Source organism: Spinacia oleracea, chromosome 1 (genome assembly GCF_020520425.1).
Source record: "Spinacia oleracea cultivar Varoflay chromosome 1, BTI_SOV_V1, whole genome shotgun sequence".
Taxonomy (NCBI): domain Eukaryota; kingdom Viridiplantae; phylum Streptophyta; class Magnoliopsida; order Caryophyllales; family Amaranthaceae; genus Spinacia; species Spinacia oleracea.
The window spans coordinates 119,585,826-119,609,042 of record NC_079487.1 but is presented as its reverse complement, the minus strand read 5'-3'; the positions used below and the strand labels follow the sequence as shown (position 1 = coordinate 119,609,042).

Genomic DNA, 23,217 nt, shown 5'->3' with positions numbered 1-23,217 from the left:
AAACTGCTCATGATTTGAAGTTTAATACGGAGTAGATAGTTTAATAGATGATTTGAATAGACAGTATAATAGAAACTGCTCATTTTATGAAGTTTAATAGAAACTGCTCATGATTCCACCCAAATTTTGAAGAACATGAAGAACGAAACCAAGAGTTTCATCAATTTTGTTCAACGAATCCAACCCAATATGAAGATCTCAAGTCATTAATTCCACTATAGGAACATCAATTTTAAATTGAATAGTTTCGGAAATTTTACTCAGTTTCTATGTATGACCGTGATTTCGTGGATAGGCGGATGAAGGTGGGTATTTTTATTGAAAAATTAATTTTAATTAAATTATAAAATACTTTGAAGTCAGCATAATCAACGGCTTAGATTGGTCAACTTTATTTCAATGGTTGAGATTTAATACATTATGATGGCTACCATTTTATTGTAGCTTTTTATTATTTGTTACTCCGTTTGTTAATTTGTTTGACAACTACTCCCTCCATCTCTTTTTGTTCTTTACATTTTCATTTTTGGTTGTCTCAAGATGTTTTTACATTTCCTTTTATATTATCATAAAAATGTTTTAATATTCTATTAAAATTTGTCCAATGAGTATATTAACAAATTAAATTCATTAGGTCATTTAATCTCACACACTTTTCTATTGGAACATTAAATTTTTCTCATTTTTCCAATACCTGAATTTTGTTAAGAGTGAAAACATTATAAATAAAAGTAATTTTTTTGTTTAAATTAAAAAATAGAGGAATCTCAATGCACATTAAGTACTTGTTAATAAACGTGCAAAAGGCCAAACATAAAGAACAAAAAGAGATAGAGAGAGTAGTAATCTGTGATTTTCTAAGCATTTAATAATCCGTATTTTTTTCGTTTTTTTAACATGTTGCTGAACAAACAACAAGGAAAGTAAGAAAAACAATAAAATAGTTGTAGCCGCTCCCGTGGCAAGCTCATGGCCCTTCTGAATTTGTTGACGATCCAACTTATGTAACTCTGTAAGCTACCCCAATCAAAAGAGCTCCTCAGACGCCGTATTTCCCTAACCGTCGAAAACTGATGTATATTGATACAGAACGGCACTTTCTTGTAGCATCTCCACCAATTGTTGAGCGTTTGTGAGAATTGTAAAACTCCAACACACTTTACTAGACCTGTCAAACGGGTTAGTCGGGTCGGGTTGTAAAAAAATTCTTTTCGGGTTCGGGTTGAATCGGGTCGGTCATTTTTGGGATCGGGTTTACAAATGCTTGTTCAAGACCCAGAATTTTCGGGTTCGGGTCGACCCAACGGGTTGAGAGATTTTAAAACGCGCATTATATTTTCATTAATTTAGGCGATAAATATACAAAATATGGGCACAAATTAACAAATTTTCCTACACAAGTTTATATTTAGTCAAATTCAACCATAAAATGACGTATAATTCAAATTAAAATCATATTACACACAACAATGGTAAAAATAACGTGTTTATTATGCTTAAATTTTCTCATAATCTCATTTATTACTATAAATACGATGATTTTCAATCAGTCGGGTCAAAAACGGGTTCGGTCGGGTTTTGACCCATTACTTTTTGGGTTGTTCGGGTTCGGATAAAATCGGGTTAAGGGTCACAAAATCTTGTCCAAGACCGAGTATTTTCGGGTCAGGTTCGGGTTAGTTTTCGGGCCGGATCGATTTTTGACAGGTCACGTAAATAAATTGCACTAACATTATCACAATAATTATTTTTAATGAAGCTAGAGTTTAGTAAACTCATACACGTACACATACTCCGTAAATAAATTGCATTAACATTTTCACACTTTACAATGGTAGCTTGGCGTAAAATTTTAATGAGTTAGAGTTTTACCTAGGCTCTAATACATATACCTCCATTTTAAAATGATCTTTACACTTTCCGTTTTAGTTCGTTTCCTAATGTTCTTTACACTCTGCTTTATTCTATTTTTTAACATGAAAAAATACTAAATTACCCTTCTTACTCTATAATATTTACAATTTTCGACTCACTTTCTTTTACTTTATTCATTTTTTCTTACACCCAACCACATTTGTACACATTTCTCTTACTTAATCCATATTTTATTATATTCAACCAACTTTTCTTATTTTGTCTTAATATCTGTGCAAATAATAATTGTAAATATGTTTATGAAACGGAGGTATAAAATATTAGATTATGTAAACTATAATTATACAATTTCTATAATTCAATTTAGTCTCTCTTTCTTGTAGCTAGCTAGTGCATGCATAAGCTAGTGATGGCTTTTCCAAATGGATAGGGAAAGGATGAGACAATTATTAATGCATGCGAATTGCGAAACTTGCGATCAATAAGGAATCTATTACAATATATGCTTCCATAATTGAGTTCAACCTTATACTCTACAATTATTTAATTTCAACCTTAATATTTGTATCAAATCTATAAAACAGACGCGTATCTTAACTACTTTTTACGTATTTTCAAACTATTTTAATCGTCATCCAGTCATCCTAAATCTAATTGCCTAATTGTCATGCATATATTCGTTCTCACTTGTAATATTTTTCAACTACCTCATTTTTCTTATGTTTCTACCCACCAATGCCTCCAATACCTCATCTAATAATCAAGATTCAGATTTGCTTCTAGAGGAAATTCCATGACGTACGTACTAATTTATATGGCGTTGATCAAATTTATTTGAAAATCACATCCAGTTTCACAATAGATGCACTGCTTTAAGATACAAGTTTTTATTTTATTTTATTTTATATATCCAATTACATATGATCGAGATACTAGGACCACTGATATAGATTGTTATTTTTAATTGAGACGGGAAATTATTATGTGATTAGGGTCCTAGGATACTATTATGTTGAAATTTAGGTTAAAGTGAACTAAATACTTTAAACAATACTCGATCCGTATATAATATGCACATCCATCACGTTTAAAAGACAACCAAAGTTAATTTTCTTAAGAGAGATCATATATTTATTGATAATTGCACACTGAATATATGAATTTTACAAGTTGAAGCCACATCCAATATATTAAGTGAGTAGAAAGTCAAAGTTTTGGATAAAAAAGAGAAAAAAGAGAGCCATCTTTATGGAAGTCTAAATCACGTGTCAAAATCATACTGTATTTATGAGTAGGAATAAGGGGGTAGATAATCTGGAATATAACAAGAACAATATCATAGACAAATCTTGGTTGATTGATAAGGTACGTATAGAATGAACGTAACTAGGGACAATATAGGACCACTAAATCGGATGTCTTTGCTAATCAACATGGAAATTTAGTCATAGAAATTTGAAAATTGAAAATGCTGTTGGTGATTAGATCGACTAGGGATTTGATGGGAATTTTCTCGTGTTTGTTTGGCAAATTTGCCAAATACAACATAATAAAGTTCTCTATTTGCCAATTACAACCTCAAATTTTTAATTTTGCCAATTACAACCTTAAACTTGTACATCTATTTTTAATTACAACCCAAAATCATTTTCCGGCAAAAATCACCGAAAGATGATGTCATAACGTTATAAAAAAAATTATTAAGTATATAATATCTGTAAAAAAAAATTATTTTGTTGATTATTTTATTTTTTGTTTTAATTCTTATTTATCGATTTAATTTTTTTTATAGAATATGTAACTATTTTTTTAATAACATTATGACATCATCTTCCAGTGATTTTTGCCGAAAAATAATTTGGGATTAATTGTAATTTAAAATTGACGTATAAATTTAAGGTTGTAATTGGCAAAAATTGAAATTTGAGGTTGTAATTGGCAAATAGAAAACTTTATTAGGTTGTATTTGGCAAATTTTCCTATTTGTTTTGATAACTTGTCGTTGGATTATCTCCAATCGGAGGCTAGAGTGTGGACGAACTCAAGAACATAGAGAAATTTTTAAGAAATGAGTCTCACGTTGGACGAGTTATGAATAGTGACAATTTTTTTAGTAATAATTTTATTAATTACTTTTGTCTAACAATTTTCATTATTAAAAAGAAAACTACGTAGTATTTATTAAAACATGGATTTAAAGGATTACAATAATCCATCGTCTTTATTTGAAATCTTTTTGTGAGATAAAAAAAAGTCAAAGTAAAATTAACAGAATTATAGGCCTTTCAATAATAAATTAGAAGTGATTTTTTAAGAGTTTAACCACTAGACATTTGAGTCGTCTCAAATAAAATAATTGATGTTGATGCTTACTAGTGGAGAAATCATTTGAAATGTTTTTGAGTCCTAACAAGACCGATCATCAATGGTGATGCTCTATCTGAGAAATGGCATCAAGGCCTCAAAGTTTGCATTGGTATAAATCAAAAAATTTAAAAAATTAGTAGCTTGATTCTCCCTACATGTACCCTAACCGAATCGAACTAACTATCAATAAAATCAAGATTTCCCCTAGCTACATCATTTTGATTTTCTTGAAAATATACTACATAGTACCCATTTCCGATAAAAGTTTAAAGATGTAGTCGGAATTAGATCAGAATCCAAGTTAATGTAGTGAAATTACGATTCAATAAACATATGTCAGTAAAAAAAACATAAAGTATGTAGTATAAAATTGTACGTGGTAAAAGTTTAAAACAACAACCTGCGTAGTTGTACTGGTTAACTTGCGATATGTGTTGGTTCAATAGAGTAGAATCTCTTCTTTTTATCTAGTGAAAAATGTAAGAAAAATGTGGTGATTTTTTTAAAACAGTATAAATCACCAAAGATAGGAAAAATACGATACTCCCTCGTTTAAATGATCTTCCTACTTATGTAGCTACATAAACCAAGGAAACGAGAGAAGCAAGCTAGGCTCTATTTGGTTGGTGGAAAACATTTTTAGTGAAAAAACACAACTTCAAACCGGTTTTCTTTTATTTGGTCCCTTGCAAAGAATCTAATAGAAAAAAAGAAAATAGGCTTTAATAGAAAAAAAATTAGGAATGAAGGGAAGAGATAAGAGGGAGAAAAGGAGGAAAAAATGTTTTCCTTCATTTCAAATGTATATAAAGTATTAAATGTTATCTACGTATCCTTGAAAAAGTTATTGTAAAATAGTTTTACACTCGTCATAACAAACAGCGAAAATGATTTAAAGAGAGAAACTTATTTATTAGGAAAAGTGGAAAACGTTTTACATTAAACCAAACACGTGAACAGAGAGTATGGTTGTTTAAGAATGGATCGAATATGTGATTTTCTTAGTACGTACGTACTACATGCAAAAAGTGTAAATTGAGGAAGTATATCCTTGGAGTAAAGATTTTCCCGCCGTCTTCCTTGATCTTGAACATCATATATATATCGAATTGAAACGTATGAGTATCAAATATTACGTCTGCGTTGCCATGATTTTTTCTCCCCTTACACCTTCTTACTTCGCCTTCTTCAATTCCTTAGAATAGACGCCACGTTTAATAAAAAAATTAGGTCAGAGTTCCCCTCACTATTGACTTTCCTCTACACGTATGTAATTGCTACACTATAATCGAGCTTATGTATGATTTTGTGGTCCAAAACAAGATTTGTTAATATCTTCTTTGAAAAAGATTCATAATTGTGTACGCAAAACTAATTTTGAATTCAAGACGAATCGTACCCTCGACTTGTTTATTTTAATCTAAACATTATACCTTTTTTCACTATTCGATCACATAATATGTCCATTTTTTATTTATACTCATGCATAGGTTAATATTATGTTTTTATACATTTTTTTTACTCAATGAACACTCGTGGTCCATACTACTCCCTCCGTCCCGGAATACTCGACCCGATTTGACCGGCACAGAGTTTAAGGTACTTGAATTGACTTATTTAATTTAATAGTTAGTAGTTGATAGTGGGGTATTATTTTAATGTAGTTAGTGGGAAATGTGTTAAGAGGTGGGGTTGGGGGAGAGTAGGGGTTGAATTTTTAATTATTTTTTGTATAGAGTAGGGGGTAGGTGGGTTAATAGGGGTGGAGTGAGAAATAATATAATATTGTTAGAATATTTCCATTTTTAGAAACAGATCAAGTATTAAGGAACGACCCGATAAGGAAAACAGGTCAAGTATTCCGGGACGGAGGGAGTAGCATATACTAGTATAAGTTTTAACGCTCAAATTAGTGTTATAGTCGGATTAATCCCTTATATCTATCTGTACGTATTACAATCACGCAACTATATGCTTTTTAACTTAAATCCCTCTACCATACTAAGAATTTGAATAGAATAAATTTTGTATTTAAATTGACAAACCAGGATCGTTATAGATAAGATGAAATCCTCTCTCATATCGTTATTTAATACGGAGGGAGCCGAGTTATTCATACCCAACGTGGTTTGAGTTTGATCTCGTTTAGACAGATTTTATGACTGCGTGGGTTTTGTTCTGACATGGCCTGATGGCCAATACAAGAGGTAAGTCCAGCTCTTTACCTAACAAACGTGGTTGGACGACTTGGACTCTCTTGGATATTTACGCTTGGAGGAATTGGCCCAATATCATCAAAGGAATCTATACCTAGTAGAATTTAAAAAGGAAAACCATAGATAATTGGATGACACGTGTCACCTCCTCTTTTATCCTTACATTTGTTTTTGTTTTAATTTTTTTTTAGCATGTGTCATTCCCATCTTTTATCCATACATTTGTTTTTATTTTTTAATTTTTCTTTTGTTGTTTGTCATACAAAGTATTTTACAGCTTCAATACATATTATTTTCTCCTTTACAATTTCATTTTATTTATATATTGTTATAACTTTTTAATTAATTTATATAATATTAAATAATTGATTTCTAATGTTAGTCTAATAATAATACACGATGAGTACGGATGTTAATTAAAATAATAATAAGTGGTAAGTATACAGCCATATAATCCTTAACTTTAATTTCTACTCTGTATTGTATTAATATGCATATTTAGCTTATTTGGATATATATTTTATACACTATGAATTCATACTTTTGCATATATTCTTTTTACTTTCACGTCTTCCTAATATCACAAGTCTTTTATTTAGATACTATTGAAATAATAAAATATTTTAGTAATAACCGTGCGTTGCATGGGACCTAACCTAGTTCAATCTATTTTTCTCACCAATTAACCAACTAATAACACAATAATCACCCTAATTATATATTAAATATTAAAATTAAAATCAGCTACAACTTAAAAACCCACAATTACCAAAAATTGGCCGACCCAAAAAAACAAAGACCCCTCTTAAAAATAAGGTATACGGAGTAATTATGTATATCTCATATTTTCATATGGAGTATTATTGTTTAATTATTCTATTTGTTCCTTTAATATCAACATCTGCCACTAGTGATATCATATAAATTAAATCAAAGATAGGGTATGAGGATTGAAGATACACAAAATCTGTAAAAGCTCCAGTTTATGATAATTTTGCAAGTAAATTTGTTTAATTAATTGTTCAGATGATAATCTCACATTAAATTCATGTGTCACAAAATCGTTCTTTTCTCCACTACCAGTAGTAACTTTTAAACAAATTAAATTAAATAAATCACGGCTTGTCAGGGTTGACATTGGTAATTTGGTGGCCAATTAGCCAATAGTCATACGTAACATATTACGGAGTATTATGGAATATGGAGTATATAACTATATATCAGTGCAAGTAAGAGCTGGATTGCAAGTTAAACTGCTTAAAATAAGAAGAAAATCGTAAGAACTAAATAAAGGCAATTATGCTACGTCACTACTCAATACTCTTACAACTTTTCTTTGGATAATCCCATAATGGATAGTCTACGAACTCAAATATTGCGCTTTAATTTCTTATATCTTACTCTAATTCATCTTTGAGTATATCAGTGGGATTAGCAACAAATGGGATGAGTCGTGTGTTACCAAACTAGATTCTCCATATTAGATTCATTAATTAGTCCATCATATACGTATCATAATAAACTAGATTACTCATATATTGAATCTCGTCTACACTTTTTATCGACTTGTTCGCTTTGTGGCTCTCTTTATACCTCAAAAAAATAGTTTAACCATTTGCCACGTGACACTCTACTCAGTTAGAAGTGATAGAGAACACAATTCTCTTAGGATATAAATTGTACAATTATAAGCTTAGCATTATTGTTCTTGCAAGCCTTGAACTCGCAGACTCAAGTTTTAACATTATTTAAACGCATTCCTACTAAGATATCCATATATAATACATAGTACGTATTACATGTTATTCGTTTCAAAAGAAATATAAATAAGTAAAAATGATTCAACCATCATATTCATACATAATATTATAATGTCATCTATCAATACAATTATTCGTGACATAGCTCGAACAAAAAAAATTAGTTTCGAAATTAAAATTTTGAAATGCATGTGAATATGTAATTTATACTTATATGCGCGTATAATATTTTTTCTATTCATGACCACTCACATGAATACATGAACTAGATGAACCAGACAATAACAATGATTTCAAGTAAACTGAACAATGGTTAGAAGTTTAGAATACTCAAAGGCTCGAACAATCCTATTATGCATACTTAATTATTAAGTTTACTAACAGTTGTAGGTTCTTTGGATCAAAAATCGTATTTCTAAGTGAAAGGTACGTGATTAACTATATTAAACCAACTTTGTCAAAACGTAAAATAATTCAATTTGACTTTGTCAAATTATAGTTTGAGGTAGATTAAGTAATTAAGGTGTTTGGTTTAGACATGCATGTGGCACGTCGATAGTCTTTTGATTTATTATGCTAGGAAAAACACTACTCTTAAAAAGTTAACGTGAGTATGTGACATGACTTGTTAGAAGAAGGTGACGTTGATGACCGATATGGTCCGAAGAAGTTTAATAATCACTTATATTGAATCTAATAATAACAACATACAAGTGCAATTTATCTACACAAGGAAAAAAAAAGAGTGACATATCAGTCTGACTTACATAATTGATTCACCAATATTTCACTACGTTGTTATCAGATAGCTATTATGCGTAAGCGTGAGATCATCTCACCCACCTTGCTTACCACTAACAATTGGCCTGCTGTCAAAGAAAAAAAAAACAATTGGCCTTTCCAAAATTTCAAGTATTGTTGCGAAAAAACAGTATGCATTACACAAGATAAAGAGCTAATAAGCTAAAGTAAATTAAGTTCAAAATTAACAAACTCGCGTAGTACTTCGTACTTGATAAAGGCCAACAAGAGTACGGATTACGTAAGTTCAATTGCTGATTACTTGTAAAATACGGAGTATAACAAGTTTAAATAAGTAAAATACGCAATAAATAATGCCGAAAACTAAAATTCAGGCAAAAATGCAAACCATCACTAGTTTAATCCAACAATCAAACTAAAAAAACAACAGAAATTTTACATTTTTTACGTATAAAGTAATGTAAGAAAGGAAGTGGTATGTCAATAAACTCCATAGTCCTTCCCCAACTGGATATCGAAACGTATCCTCCTCATCCCCTTTTTTTCCTCCCTTTCTCTCTCCACTTTTCTATCCATTTCTCTTTTCTTTTCTTTTTTTCCTGGTATCCTAAATGTCAGACTCAAATTATATAAACATCCCTCCACTGTAGTCTGTAGAACTACTACATTGCAAATTTGCAATTGCATCCATTTTCTCACTTAAACTAATTTCTTCAACTCGCCGTCTATCTCTCCTCCACCCCCCCCCCCCCTAATTGACTCAGTTATATATACTCAAAGTCTACAATAATACTGTCATATTCTTGAATTTTCCCCAATTAATTAATTAATTTGATTCCTCCACTTCTTTCTATTTAAACCCTTTGAATTGAAGCAGAAAATCGGCATCAAGAAAACAGAGAAGAGTGAGAGTGAGAAATTCTGAAAGAAAAAGAAAACAGGGGAGAAAATATTAGATAAGTGATAATAAATCAACTGAAATTTCAATTTTAATTTTCTTTAAAGAAATGATAGCATTCATAGAGCACGGTTTCCACCATGAAAACGACGCCGAGTCTAGGCAGAACGACGCCGTTGAGACCAGCGACCAGGGGGACCCTGCTCTGTGGAAGGAAGCTCTGAAAGAGATACAGGGTACAGTTGATTACGACTCTATTTTTACTGGTTTAGCCGGTAAAGATTTCGGCGGTATAAACCGGACTAAACCAGTAGCTGTAATCAGACCTGCGGGTTCATCCGACGTGGCAGCGGTTATAAGGGCTGTTCAGACGACGCCGAATCTGACGGTTGCGGCGAGGGGTAACGGACACTCAATCAACGGCCAAGCGATGTCCGACAAAGGTTTAGTCATCGACATGCGTGCCATGGGGGACCACCCTTCATTAAACGTCGTCGTTGCATCGTCGGCGGAGGAGGACTGGAGTAATTCCCTCTCCTACGCTGACGTCAGTGGGGGAGCATTGTGGGAAGAGGTGCTAAAACGGTGCGTGTTGGGGTATGGGTTAGCGCCCAGGAGTTGGACGGACTACCTTGCTTTGACGGTGGGTGGGACCCTCTCTAACGCCGGAGTTAGTGGGCAGGCTTTCCGTTATGGCCCTCAAACGTCCAACGTAACAGAATTGGAGGTCGTTACGGGCAACGGTGAAACCGTAATTTGCTCCGAGTTTGTTTACCCGGACCTCTTCTTCGCCGTCCTTGGTGGTCTCGGGCAATTCGGGGTAATTACCCGTGCAAGAATTCCGCTACAGAAAGCGCCGGACATGGTTGGTATTTCCTCTTTTCTGTTACCCACTTACGGCTTACCCCAATTCAGTAATTTTATCTTTCACAGTAAATAATCTTTTTTTTTTTCCTTTTTTGATTCCGGATTGTGTTGGATTAGGTGAGATGGATAAGGTTAGTTTACGCCGAGTTCGACGATTTCACCCGGGATTCGGAGTTCCTCGTGAGTCAATCCAAGGAAAACTCGTTCGATTATTTGGAAGGATTCGTGTTTGTCAACAGTGATGACCCGATTAATGGTTGGCCTTCAGTTACTTTGGATCCGGATCAGTGGTTCGACTCGGATTATATCCCCCCGGGTTCCGGCTCCGTTTTATACTGCCTTGAAGTCGCCCTTCATTTCCAACACCACCACCATCCGACTCATGTTGATTCGGTAAGTTTTTAATAAGTCTATTAATTTAGAAATTTACATAAAGCACGATTTCAATCACCCAATCAGTATCATTTGTGGTTAATTTTGTTGTTGTTGGTGGTGTTATAAATTAGAGCGTAGCCAATGGTATAGGTAGATTGAGTTAGAAAATCAAAAGTTGTCCAAAACAGCTTTACAAATTGCAAATAACCAATACGGAGTACTCCGTACGAAATGATCCTTGTTTGCTATTTTTAACTTTTATTTTATTTCTGGAAGGCCAAGACTTGGTTTTGACCTTAAATAAATAAAAAGTGGGGTCAAATAAGGCTGTGGGACCCAATTAACCTGTTTGACCATGTTTTAATCTTGTACAGAGTAAATCGGACCCCTCTCCTATATTTTACCTTTATTTGTTTTTACCGCTGTGCTGCACACGACTATACCATTACCAGTGAGTGAGTTCAATTTTATTACTCCCACGAGTGACTACATTTTAATTTCATTACTCTCTTCGGTCCTTTTTTATTTACTCAAAAAAATTATTTTCCAAATACATTTCACTCTGAAAAATAAGATAGAGAGAGGGCGTGAAACTGACCATACGAGTATGTAATGTAATCAACAAATCTTCCATTGGATTTTCTGACACCATAACGTATCGGAACGGCCATGCAAACCATATTTCTCAAAATTACTATTGTGGCCCCACTTTTACATTACTCCTCTCTTTCTCTCATGCCTAAATTTTTAATTGTATTTCTAGTTTTTGCTGATCATTGAGATTTCCTGCTGACGTCCTGGTCCCCCCCTTCCCCACCAAAACTCCAATATTTATTATCAAAATTTTAAAATTATTTTGGATATGACGAAATTGACCCCGAGGGTGTTGTGGAGTACAGGAGGTGGAGAGATTAATCCAACGGCTGAGATTTGTGAAGGGACTACGATTTGAGGTAGACTTGAGCTACATGGAATTCCTTCTCCGGGTGAAGAAAGCAGAGCAGCAAGCTACGGCGAGTGGGATTTGGGAGGCCCCACATCCTTGGCTTAACCTCTTCGTATCAAAGCGTGATATCGTTGATTTTAATCGGACGGTCTTTAATAAGAGCCTAAAGGGTGGGATTGGTGGGCCCATGTTAGTCTACCCTCTTCTGCGTAGCAGGTGATTACTTCTCTTTCCTATTTTCAATGGTGTTTCTCATTTTCTTTTTGTCCCCCCCCCCCCTCTATGCCTCACTACACTCCACTTGTCCTCCTTTTTTCTTGGGGTTATTTTGTCATATTTTTAGGGGTAATTGAAAATTTATACGTAGTAAATTAATAAATAAATAATAATAAAAATTAAAAATTAAAAATTAAAAATGGACCACTAAGAAACAATTTACTTGATATGGAAAGGATAGGGATTGATTATGCACCTAAAGAATAGAGAAAAAACCTAATGAATGGCATTTTATTAGGGGCCTCCCCACTAGATGATGTGGGGCATTTTTGTTTAGGAGTATCATTTTATGATCATCATTCATTATTTTGTTGTTTGTTCCCCATTTTTTCCTATTTTTGTCTTATTTTCCCATAAATTATTCTTTTACCTTCCTTTTTCTCTAAAGTTTTTCATTTGCTAGACATTGATTTTTCATAATCATTGCTATTGTTCATCATACTCCTTTCTCTATTTTTTTACATTACACAATTGTATGTTGTCATATCATTGGGCCAAGTCCGTTTTGAGTCAGGTAGTTTTAAGTTCTTATAAGGTCAACTTTTGAGGTGAATGATGGATGAGAAAAAAGTGTTCACGATCATTTAGAAACAAGTATTGATCACCTTTTTGGTTCGGATAAAACCATGTCAAGTTTAATTCAACATTATCTTGCAATTTATTTTCAAAAGCATGATCATATTCACAACTGCCTGCGATATTTAAGCATTGGACCCACAATTTAGTTTCATGGATGTCACTATTTGAACTGTTTTTCCCTCCTAGTATTACATTTTCCCTTTACATTTGAACTTACGAATTGTTCAATCATTTTTAAGAGCATGATCATAATTACTGTTAAAATAGACCCCCCCCTTATGCTTATGAGCACGGAATTCACATACGTGTCGTTCTTTCCTACCTTTTTATGGGGTTTGGACTATATAAATACGACACGACCACGTGGTGACACGTGGGACCACGTCACCAATGGTTTGCCCTCGAAATTGGCCTCTTAGGATTTGACATGCAGACTAATTCCAATCCACATGAGGGTGGTTAAGATTTTTCTGACTTTGAGTGTCAAAATCTATTAAAATCTTGTTTTTGGTCCATTTACTATTGAATTTCACACTCACTTTCTAGAACCTAAGCTTGGACCCTTCCAAACCCAATAATCAATTCTCCCCAAAGAATAAATTAAAATTCTAAAATTAAAATTGGCAGAATGTGGGCCCTGACCTCCCTTTATATTATTAATATTAATATGAATACATATAGCATAATACAAATAAATCAATGAATAATACAGTACGTCAGTACGTAATTCTGAACTCCCACCTCAAAACTGTACGCTAATTAGGTCATGCATATAAATAATACAGTAGCAATTGTTTGGTGTTTCTGTTGTACTCATATTTCAGTATCTCAATAGGAGAAGTATTTGGTAGGTCATATGTTGTGCACCCGTGATGAAACAAATACTTAGGAACTTATGTACCTAAAATCTCTGATTTGGTGGGCCATTATCAACAATATCATTACATCATACACTCAGTCCGTACATATTAAACCATCAATTTTAACCTTTTCCTTCCTTAGAATTTTAACCATCTATTTATACATGTAAATTGTGGCGAAATTAATGGCTTATGTATAATGAAGAGAGTTTCGGACCACCTATGTATTCAATTGATGCTTAATACGAAGTATAACTTTGATTGACAACGATAGGAATGTTTGCGTGTATGAGGTGGATTTCATTTGATTGTCAATGTGACCATTCACACTCGTACTGGCATATAATTTTCATTCTACTCTTTTTTATTCTCTTATACAAGAAAATATTGTGTTTATGGTTTCTTGGATTATTCAATATTCAATATTCAAAAACAAAAATATTATGTTTACATCTTAGCCTGGCCCAAATATTGTTGTCCATGGAATCTATTTGGTGGTTGGTGTTTATGGTTGATGTTGAAATTGAAAGGGAGAAGTCATTACCTTAGACCAATAAGCAAATTCGAAACTTTGGGTGTTTTCACTAAATTTAAAATTTATCTCGAACATTTATGAACATTGTCAATTTCTATCAATCTTAGATTGTCGAGGTAGTGGATGCTTAGACTCAATAATTTTTTTTAGATGGTAAAGTCAATTTATACGGCGTCCATAAAGGAAATCTAACTTTAACAAATACACAACAAATTGAATCAAACAAATATTTCCTTCATCATAATTACGATCGTCGATAAAATACTTTTAAAAGTTTTTAATTCTCTTTTACGTGGTCCTTAATCTATATCCCACATACTTAAAAAGGTAATTTTAATGGTGTTTTTAGCAATGATGTTAATACTTTAGAGGGGATGCAGCTTTTGATGATGGTTTCTTTTACTTTAGGAAATTAAGAAACGACAAGAAGTAATTAACAATTGGCAACCATTTGTTATAATGACACCATAATTTGTCTGTGTTCTCAACTGCTGATTTTTCTCTCTCCTCCATCTACTGTATGACGTTCTTATGGGTAAATTATTTGGTTTGGTTGTTTGCTGAATCTGTGATGAACTGACGATGCTGTGTTTGGGTTAAAACTAAAAACCCAGTATTTTTTGTGCAAAATGCCAAATTGCTTTGCTCAGAACTAGACATTCTAAATGTAGTAGCCTATTCCCTTGTTAATTCTCTTAGCCTTTAATAAATTCCATGATGCTAGACATTCTTTGTTCCATCCATTATTAGGTTCGCCCCTGCATTATAGTGTAATTTGAACTAGCCATAGGGTAAAGATTTTCTGTATACTTTGTAAAAGTTGTCTATACAAGTATTTATCTTTATATAGTGATTTCCGCTGTTAAGGTTCAAATTAATTTGTTAAAATAGGATTATTATTTGTGGACGTAGGAAGACCCTATTCTTTTAAGCTGAATTTTACTGAACATAGCTGCAATGTCCTGAAGTTCAACCAAAAAGAAAAGTGCTTAAAGTATAGTAGTCATTACAATTTAGACCTCTCTTATGTCCTGGACAATCAGTGATTTGAGTATTTCTTGTAGTTATATTTTTGTTCCCCTCAAAAAAAGAAAAAAGAAAAAAGAAAAAAGAAAAAGGGTATAGTTTTGTTAATTGAAATCATTTTCAGCATTGTAACTGGAATTATATCTGGGTTTGATCAGGTGGGACAGCCGTACATCGGTAGTAATACCAGAAGGGGAAATATTTTACTTGGTGGCGTTGCTCCGGTTCACGCCACCGTATCCTAGTGGACCACCGGTGGTGGAATTGGTGAAAGAGAACATGAAGATAATTGAGCATTGTACAAAGAAAGGTTATGATTTCAAGTTGTATCTTCCACATTACGAAACACAGGAGAAGTGGAAGCAACACTTTGGGAGCCAATGGCCACGATTTGCTGAAAGAAAGGCCAAGTTTGATCCAATGGCTATCCTTGCTCCTGGCCAGAAAATCTTCTCTAGGACTCATAAAACTAGGCAGCTATTGTAATACTTACTTAGTGATTTTTAGTGTATGCTTCCAAATCAATTCTTAATTTTTACTATACAGTTTTTATTTTCCTATAACCTTTTTTTTTTCCTCATCCAGCTTTAGTTGCCCTGTTGATCTTCGTTAAAGGGTCAATATTGTTATTAGTTCTTTCTTAATATTATGAAGCAATGTAAATGAATTTTCCCTTCATAGAAAGTTTTCTAGTTTTACATTTGTTTGAAAACAAAATCTTTATTCAACTAACATGGGTTGTCATTAATTATAAACACACTTATAATTTAGGTATTATTGTATTAACGTACGTATTGTTTTGTTGCACTGGCTGGTATTTGTAAATCATACGTAATACTTATTAGTATATTTTTAGTATATTTTCACTTTCTATGAACTTGGTAATATTGTTTGGTTGAGCATATGATGAAATTGGAATTTTCATGAGAAGTTCTTTACACATATGAAATTGGAATTTTCATGAGAAGTTCTTTACATATATAGAGGGCTAGGTAAGCAACTTTTCCATTTTGTGGAAAATAAAATTTTCTAGGAAGTTCGTACCCCCAAAACGACGCGCTCATATTGTTTGTTCATTCTTGTCGACTGTTTGTTCTTTTTTATTGTACTGTTTGTTCATTCTTATTGTATTGTTTGTTCTTTCTTGTTGTACTGTTTGTTCTTTCTTGTTGTATTGTTTGTTCTTTCATGTTGTTTTTTAAATTCATCATCAAATTTTCATAATTGTTGTATTTTTTGTTCTTTCTTCTGGAATTTTATGTTCTTTTTATATTGTTTGTTCTTTCTTGTTTATTTGTTTGTTTATAATAATCATATGGTTAATGTTCATAATTAAACTCTTCATTAATCTTTTATTCTTTCTTTTTGTATTGTTTGTTCTTTCTTGTTGTACTATTTGTTCTTTCTTGTTGTTTTTTAAATTCATTCATCAAACTTATTGTTGTATTGTTTGTTCTTTCATGTTGGCTTTAAAATTCATCATAAAATTGTTCATAATTGTTATATTGTTTGTTCTTTTTTCTGGTATTTTATGTTCTTTTTTATATTGTTTGTTCTTTTTTGTTGAATTATTTGTTCTTTCTTGTTTATTTGTTTGTTCATGATAATTATCTGCTTTATTGTTTGTTCTTTCTTGTTGTATTGTTTGTTCTTTCATGTTGGCTTTAAAATTCATCATAAAATTGTTCATAATTGTTGTATTGTTTGTTCTTTTTCTGGAATTTTATGTTCTTTTTTATATTGTTTGTTCTTTTTTGTTGAATTATTTGTTCTTTTTTGTTTATTTGTTTGTTCACAATAAATATATGGTTAATGTTCATAATGAAATTGTTCACTTCATTGGTCTTTTATGTTTTTACAAGCGCCTATATTGTTTATTTCCAAATAAATAAATAAATGTTCATTTTCAAAATAGTAAAAGTTCATTCCAAATAAATAAATAAATGTTCATTTCCGAAATAGTAAATGTTCATTTTTGTAGTTTATTTCCAAATAAATAAATAAATATTTATTTCTAAAATAGTAAATGTTCATTCCAAATAAATGAATAAATGTTCATTTCCGAAATAGTAAATGTTCATTTTTGTACTAGTATTTGTTCTTTCTTGTTGTATTGTTTGTTCTTTCATGTTGGCTTTAAAATTCATCATAAAATTGTTCATAATTGTTGTATTGTTCGTTCTTTTTTCTGGAATTTTTTGTTCTTTTTTATATTGTTTGTTCTTTTTTGTTGAATTATTTGTTCTTTCTTGTTTATTTGTTTGTTCACAATAAATATATGGTTAATGTTCATAATGAAATTGTTCACTTCATTGGTCTTTTATGTTTTTACAAGCGCCTATATTGTTTATTTCCAAATAAATAAATAAATGTTCATTTCCAAAATAATAAATGTTCGTTCCAAATAAATAAATAAATGTTCATTTCCGAAATAGTAAATGTTCATTTTTGTAGTTTATTTCCAAATAAATAAATAAATGTTCATTTCCAAAATAGTAAATGTTCATTCCAAATAAATAAATAAATGTTCATTTCTGAAATAGTAAATGTTCATTTTTGTACCAGTATATTAATGTTCATTTTAAACAACACAAAACGACATCGTTTTGGATGGGGGTACAGCCAACTTTGGCTGTACCCGGGTATAGCCAAAAATTTGCGTGGAACTTGTGCTTTCATATTGATCTAAGTTAGGCCCATCTTTTCCTCTCCATATTTTGGGCTCCCTACGTGGCTTATTGTGGAGCGTTGGATAAGGTATTTAGCTAGATCATGTGTATTTGTTGTACTCTATTTTTATGAGCAATTTACATAATCAAACACTTAGAACTAGGGTTAATGTTGAAAGAGTTTGGTTGGGGGCATTAAATTCTAAGCAATTGATGCTTTTTATTAATCTTCAATTAATTCATTCATCATTGATATTAAAAAAATACTCTATAGTGATAGAATAAGAGCATCTCCAACGGTAAGCTAATTTGACAATTAGCTTGTTATGCCACATAAGCTTTCAAGCTATTTTATTGTCTAGCTAATTTATGCTCCAATGACTAGCAACTAGCTTGTTATTTAAATTTGTCTCACTTGTCCACTTGCCAATTTATTATTTGGCAATTTTGAGAGCTAATTGTCAAGCAAATTAGCTTGTTTAAGCTAATTTGCTTGGCCAAGCTAATTTGTTATTTTCACTCCAATGGTCTAGCTATTAGCTTGAAGCTTTTATAAATTTCAAGCTAGTCCCTAGCTACAACCATTGGAGATGCAGGTGAATTTTTCTCCTGGTTTTCGGGTTTTCCACAGTAACCTTGTCTCCTCTCCACCTTTAGTTTCTTCAGTATTATTTCTTGAAAGTGTTCTTGATTGTTAAACATAATTGTAAATTAGATTGTCATACTAAATCATTTCGGTGTCAACCATACAATTTTTTTTAGCTTTTACCTCATACTACCCCGTTATTCCTAAATATTCTTGACATTTACTATTTGCATGTACTTTATTACAATATATTATCCGTGAATATTTTCAAGTCATACGATGACATTTGAGCTTTTGCTAGATGATGCCCCAGTTTACAATTAATATTATTGTGTAGTGCGATTTATTTGGTACACTCTCTTCGTCCCTTTTATTTATCGCCACAACCAAAATTACTTTATTACTACATAAGAATTAGGTGTAAAATGTGGGGTTGATTGATAAAATGGGCCAATGAGAAGAGAGATAACAAGTGAAAAAAAAAATCCATTTAAGGTATGAAACAATCTCAATTCTCAAGTAATATCCGAAAGAGTAATATGCGGCAATCAAAAAAGAATAAAGGGAGTATAAAGTAAAAAAGAAAAATTACCCATCTATTACTATATACTAAAAGAGACACCAGAAATGACACGTGTCATTTCCTGGTGCGATTTTTTCCCGCCAAAATATTTTTTATTTTTTTACTTTAAAATAAATAAATTACATTACGTTTTTTTAGGAAACTAAGATAAAAATATATTTTAATTACCATAGATATGTACTGCATAATATATTGTTGGAGGAAATCTAAATCAATATTATTTTTTCCTTTATGATATAATTTTATTTATGTATTATTATAACTTTTTAATTTGATCAAAAATATAAAAAATATTGATTAATGAACTTCTAATGTTAGTCTACTATTAATAATATAATACATGGTAACTGGTAAGTAAGAATGTTAATTAAAATAATAATACATGGTAAGTAGACTAACATATAAGTTTATTTATCAAGATTTTACTCAATTTAAAATATGTTGTATTTGACTAACTCGGTTATGATCGGGTCTTTTCGAAAATTAGTCTTGAGTCATTCGGGTTTGGTTAACGTTAGTAGATCGTTCTACATACAAGTAAACGACTATAATTTTTAACTTTGTATAGTAATATGCAAATTTAGTTCATTTGAATATTTTTTTTACACAATTTTGAATTTATACTTTTTCATATATCCTTTTTACTTTCATGTTTTTCTAATATCACAAGTCTTTTAGTTACTATTAAAATAAATAAATTTTAGTAGTAGTCGTGCGTTGCACGGGCCCTAAACTAGTGTATTTATAAATGATATCCTTATTCTCTAATCTCTATATAAGTCATGCTAAAAAAATTGCAAAAGTTACCTTAATAAAATCACAAATTTACGAGTTCGGATCCTCTAGAGTTTTAATAAAATTCTACAAGGTAGAGTTGTATCTAAACCATATATTTTAAAATCAATGGCTCATATTGATTGAAAAAATTAGGGGGAATTTTGGAAAGATAATATATGAACCATTGATTTTTTATTCAATGGTTGATATTCTCAAACTCTACCTTGTAGAGTTATTTTAAAACTCTAGAGAATCCAAAACTCAAATTTACCCTTCATGTGCGACTCCGAAGAAGTTTGAGTTTGATATTCCTCACTTCATTGCCGTCACAACTGCTTTAGGTGCTCAAGTATATATCGATTCTTATATAGAATCAGTTGGAAGGTACGTTGAAGCTAAAATAAAAGAGTAGGAGTGAGAAAGAGAACCGTCATTCTATAAGTTTGTGAGTACACGTATACCCGATTTTTTTTGAAATGTTTGTGATTTTGTGAATATAGTGTGGTAAGAAAGGTAAAATGGTAAATGGTGAACCCCGTTCGGTATCACTGTCAGTTTCGAGTTTTTGGTTTGTAAGTCCTATGATTTAGATTGAATTATCAACTTAAAAAATAGTCAATCATGTTAATTTTGAAATCTGACAACAAAAAACTGGAAACTACCTTTTGTGGTTTTCATATTTTGGTTTTTAGTTTGGCAAAAAACAGAAAACGGGAAACCAAAAACGATACCGAACGAGTCCACGTGACTAGTTTAAAGAAAAACAATCATAAACGGAAAGTGAGTAGAACGCAAAAAGAAAAAAAAATGTATGTATAAATATGTATTCACTTGTACGCACCTTAGTCCTTTTTTTCCGTAATTATCCGACCTGCCCATTATTGACCTCAATTTGTTTCACCTACTTTATAGTGCTTTTTATAACCCCGATCCGCTTCATCCGCACCGACTTTGATCCGACCTACACAATAACCATGTCTAAGAAATAATTTTCAAGTTATTTATATTCATATTTTATTTTCTTCTTGTCAAAATTTAGTTCATGTTTGTAAGATGTGGTTAAATTAGGTTTTACATTAGCTGCCACAAACTTATTACCGCAACTCTACTCCTTCATCCAGCCTGGGGACCAACTATAAAAGATACAAAGTGACTCTCTTTAACATAATATTTTACTTTTCATGCTTCAATTCGCGTTCACAAACGTTTTTTTTATGACGGTTTATGTTAGCTGACCCAAATTATTTTGGGACAAAGACGTTGGTGTACATTGTCGTCGTCTACTTCTTTTCAATTTCTAAATATTTTTTTTCGTTTACTCATTATTTTTAACACTGCCCAAGATTATTACCATCACTAAAACAAAAGACTTTATTTTTTGGTTTTATAAAATAAAACAAAAGGCTTTTAGGAATAACACAAAGCACAACTGCACAAGTGGCATAAAGCTTTTGAAGGTTAATTGGTGGCTTCTCAAGTCTTTGGTCATTTTCATTGGATTATGTTGAATGAATCCTTTGTCCCGTCAAATCTAGCTAGGTTAAACTTTGGAATTATTGATATCTCAAAATGTGAATATGTTGTACATATATATTTGAGATGTCATGTTTTATACGAAGTACTAAGGACTAGTAAAATGTTGACCAAAAATGGTTAATTATAATATGGTATTAATCTCATGTACTTTAGCAATTAGCAACCCCAAATGACCTTTATGCATGATCTCTTTGAGCATTTTAAGGATAGAGTATCAGATTCTCACATTGTTTAGAATTTATGTAATTTCTTCTTTCTAACCCTATACTCCGTACTATCTTGATTGTTTATTAATTGTCCGATCACATAATACACTTTTATCTTCTATTATAACTAGAGGTTTAGAATTTGTATAATTTCTTCTTTCTAACCATGATTGTTTATTACTCCCTCCGTCCCTTACTATTAGCATCGTTTTGACTGTACACGCTTGTCAATGCACAACTTTGACCACCAATATCTTTAACTACATATCATAACTTATAAAAATATTAATATTTTGAAAATATATATTAAGATGAAGCCAATAATATATTATATACTAACATTTGTTTTCATATACTAGAAATAAAAAAGGGGTTAAAGTGAATTATATAAATAATACAAAAAGTCATAACGGGTGTGAGTATTAAGGGGCAGAGGGAGTAATATAATGTCAAACCATGAAACCATATAGCACACATTTATCTTCTATATCTAATTAGTGGAGTATATTGTTGAGCATGATTTGACATTTAATTTAGACGGTCTGATAAGATAATAGTCGAACAAATCAGATGCGGAACACTTAATTAGACTCTCCATATTAAACTTTTTGATTTCAAACCTTGGTTTCCGTTTTTAGGGCTAAACCATGCAAAATACAGCTAAACCAAATCTACTCGATTTCTTCAATATACTTTTACTCCTTTTTTTCTGTTCTTTTTTCTAACTTACTGTTACTTTTCCAAAATTTTATAAGCTCTTTTTATGTTGCATTAAAAGTAGAGAAAAAAGGTAAAATGATTTTGAATGGCTTTTATGATAAAATTAAATTAAATTAAAACAGATTTCTCGTAAGAAGCAATAAACCAATGAAATGGCGTAACATGCATGATATAAATCCATGCAAAAAGAAGAAAATAAAAAGTGAAAAATAAAAAGAAAAAGCAAAATAAAGTGTGATTTACGTTCCATGGGAATCGTGTCATGCATGGACGTTAGCTGGTGTTCTTTGTTTAGGATAGTACGAGTATGGCATAATTAAGCAGAATACTTTTCAAATTTTGCTAGACTTTCTTTTCCGACTCTTGTTTTTTTTGTCTCAAAACATTTTGATCTCATAAATGCCGACATTCGCATATAGGCTTTTTAGAAGGAAAAAAAATTATATATAGTAAGATACAACATAAAGCTAATCACATCTTCTCTTAAATCAAAGAATTCGTTTAAAAGAAGAAAGTACTCCGTAATAAACTGTCTAAAATTTGATTTCTTTCTTGGGGACCGGGGAGTCGGAGTTGAATGGCCTATTGAGTCGGAGGAAACATAATTTGCTACTTGATGTGCTTTACATACAGACATATATTCCCTCCGTTTCGGAATACTTGCTTCAGTTTGACCAGGATTGAGTTTGAGTCAATTTAATTGACTTACTCCGTATTATTTAATTAAGTAGTAGTTGATAGTGGGGTGTTTTTGTTTAAATAGTTAGTGAGAAACGTGTCAACTTTTTGAGGTGGCCG

General features: G+C 31.7%; 1 protein-coding gene across 1 annotated transcript; it reads left to right on the top strand.

The window, feature by feature from the left end:
* The first annotated feature begins 9,462 nt into the window (after window positions 1-9,462).
* Window positions 9,463-16,042, top strand: LOC110795101 (cytokinin dehydrogenase 7). The gene is made up of 4 exons (XM_022000080.2): window positions 9,463-10,743; window positions 10,863-11,138; window positions 12,020-12,282; window positions 15,501-16,042. The coding sequence occupies exons 1-4, from the start codon at window positions 9,988-9,990 to the stop codon at window positions 15,826-15,828; spliced, it is 1,623 nt and encodes a 540-aa protein (XP_021855772.1). The 5' UTR covers window positions 9,463-9,987; the 3' UTR covers window positions 15,829-16,042.
* Window positions 16,043-23,217: the final 7,175 nt, after the last annotated feature.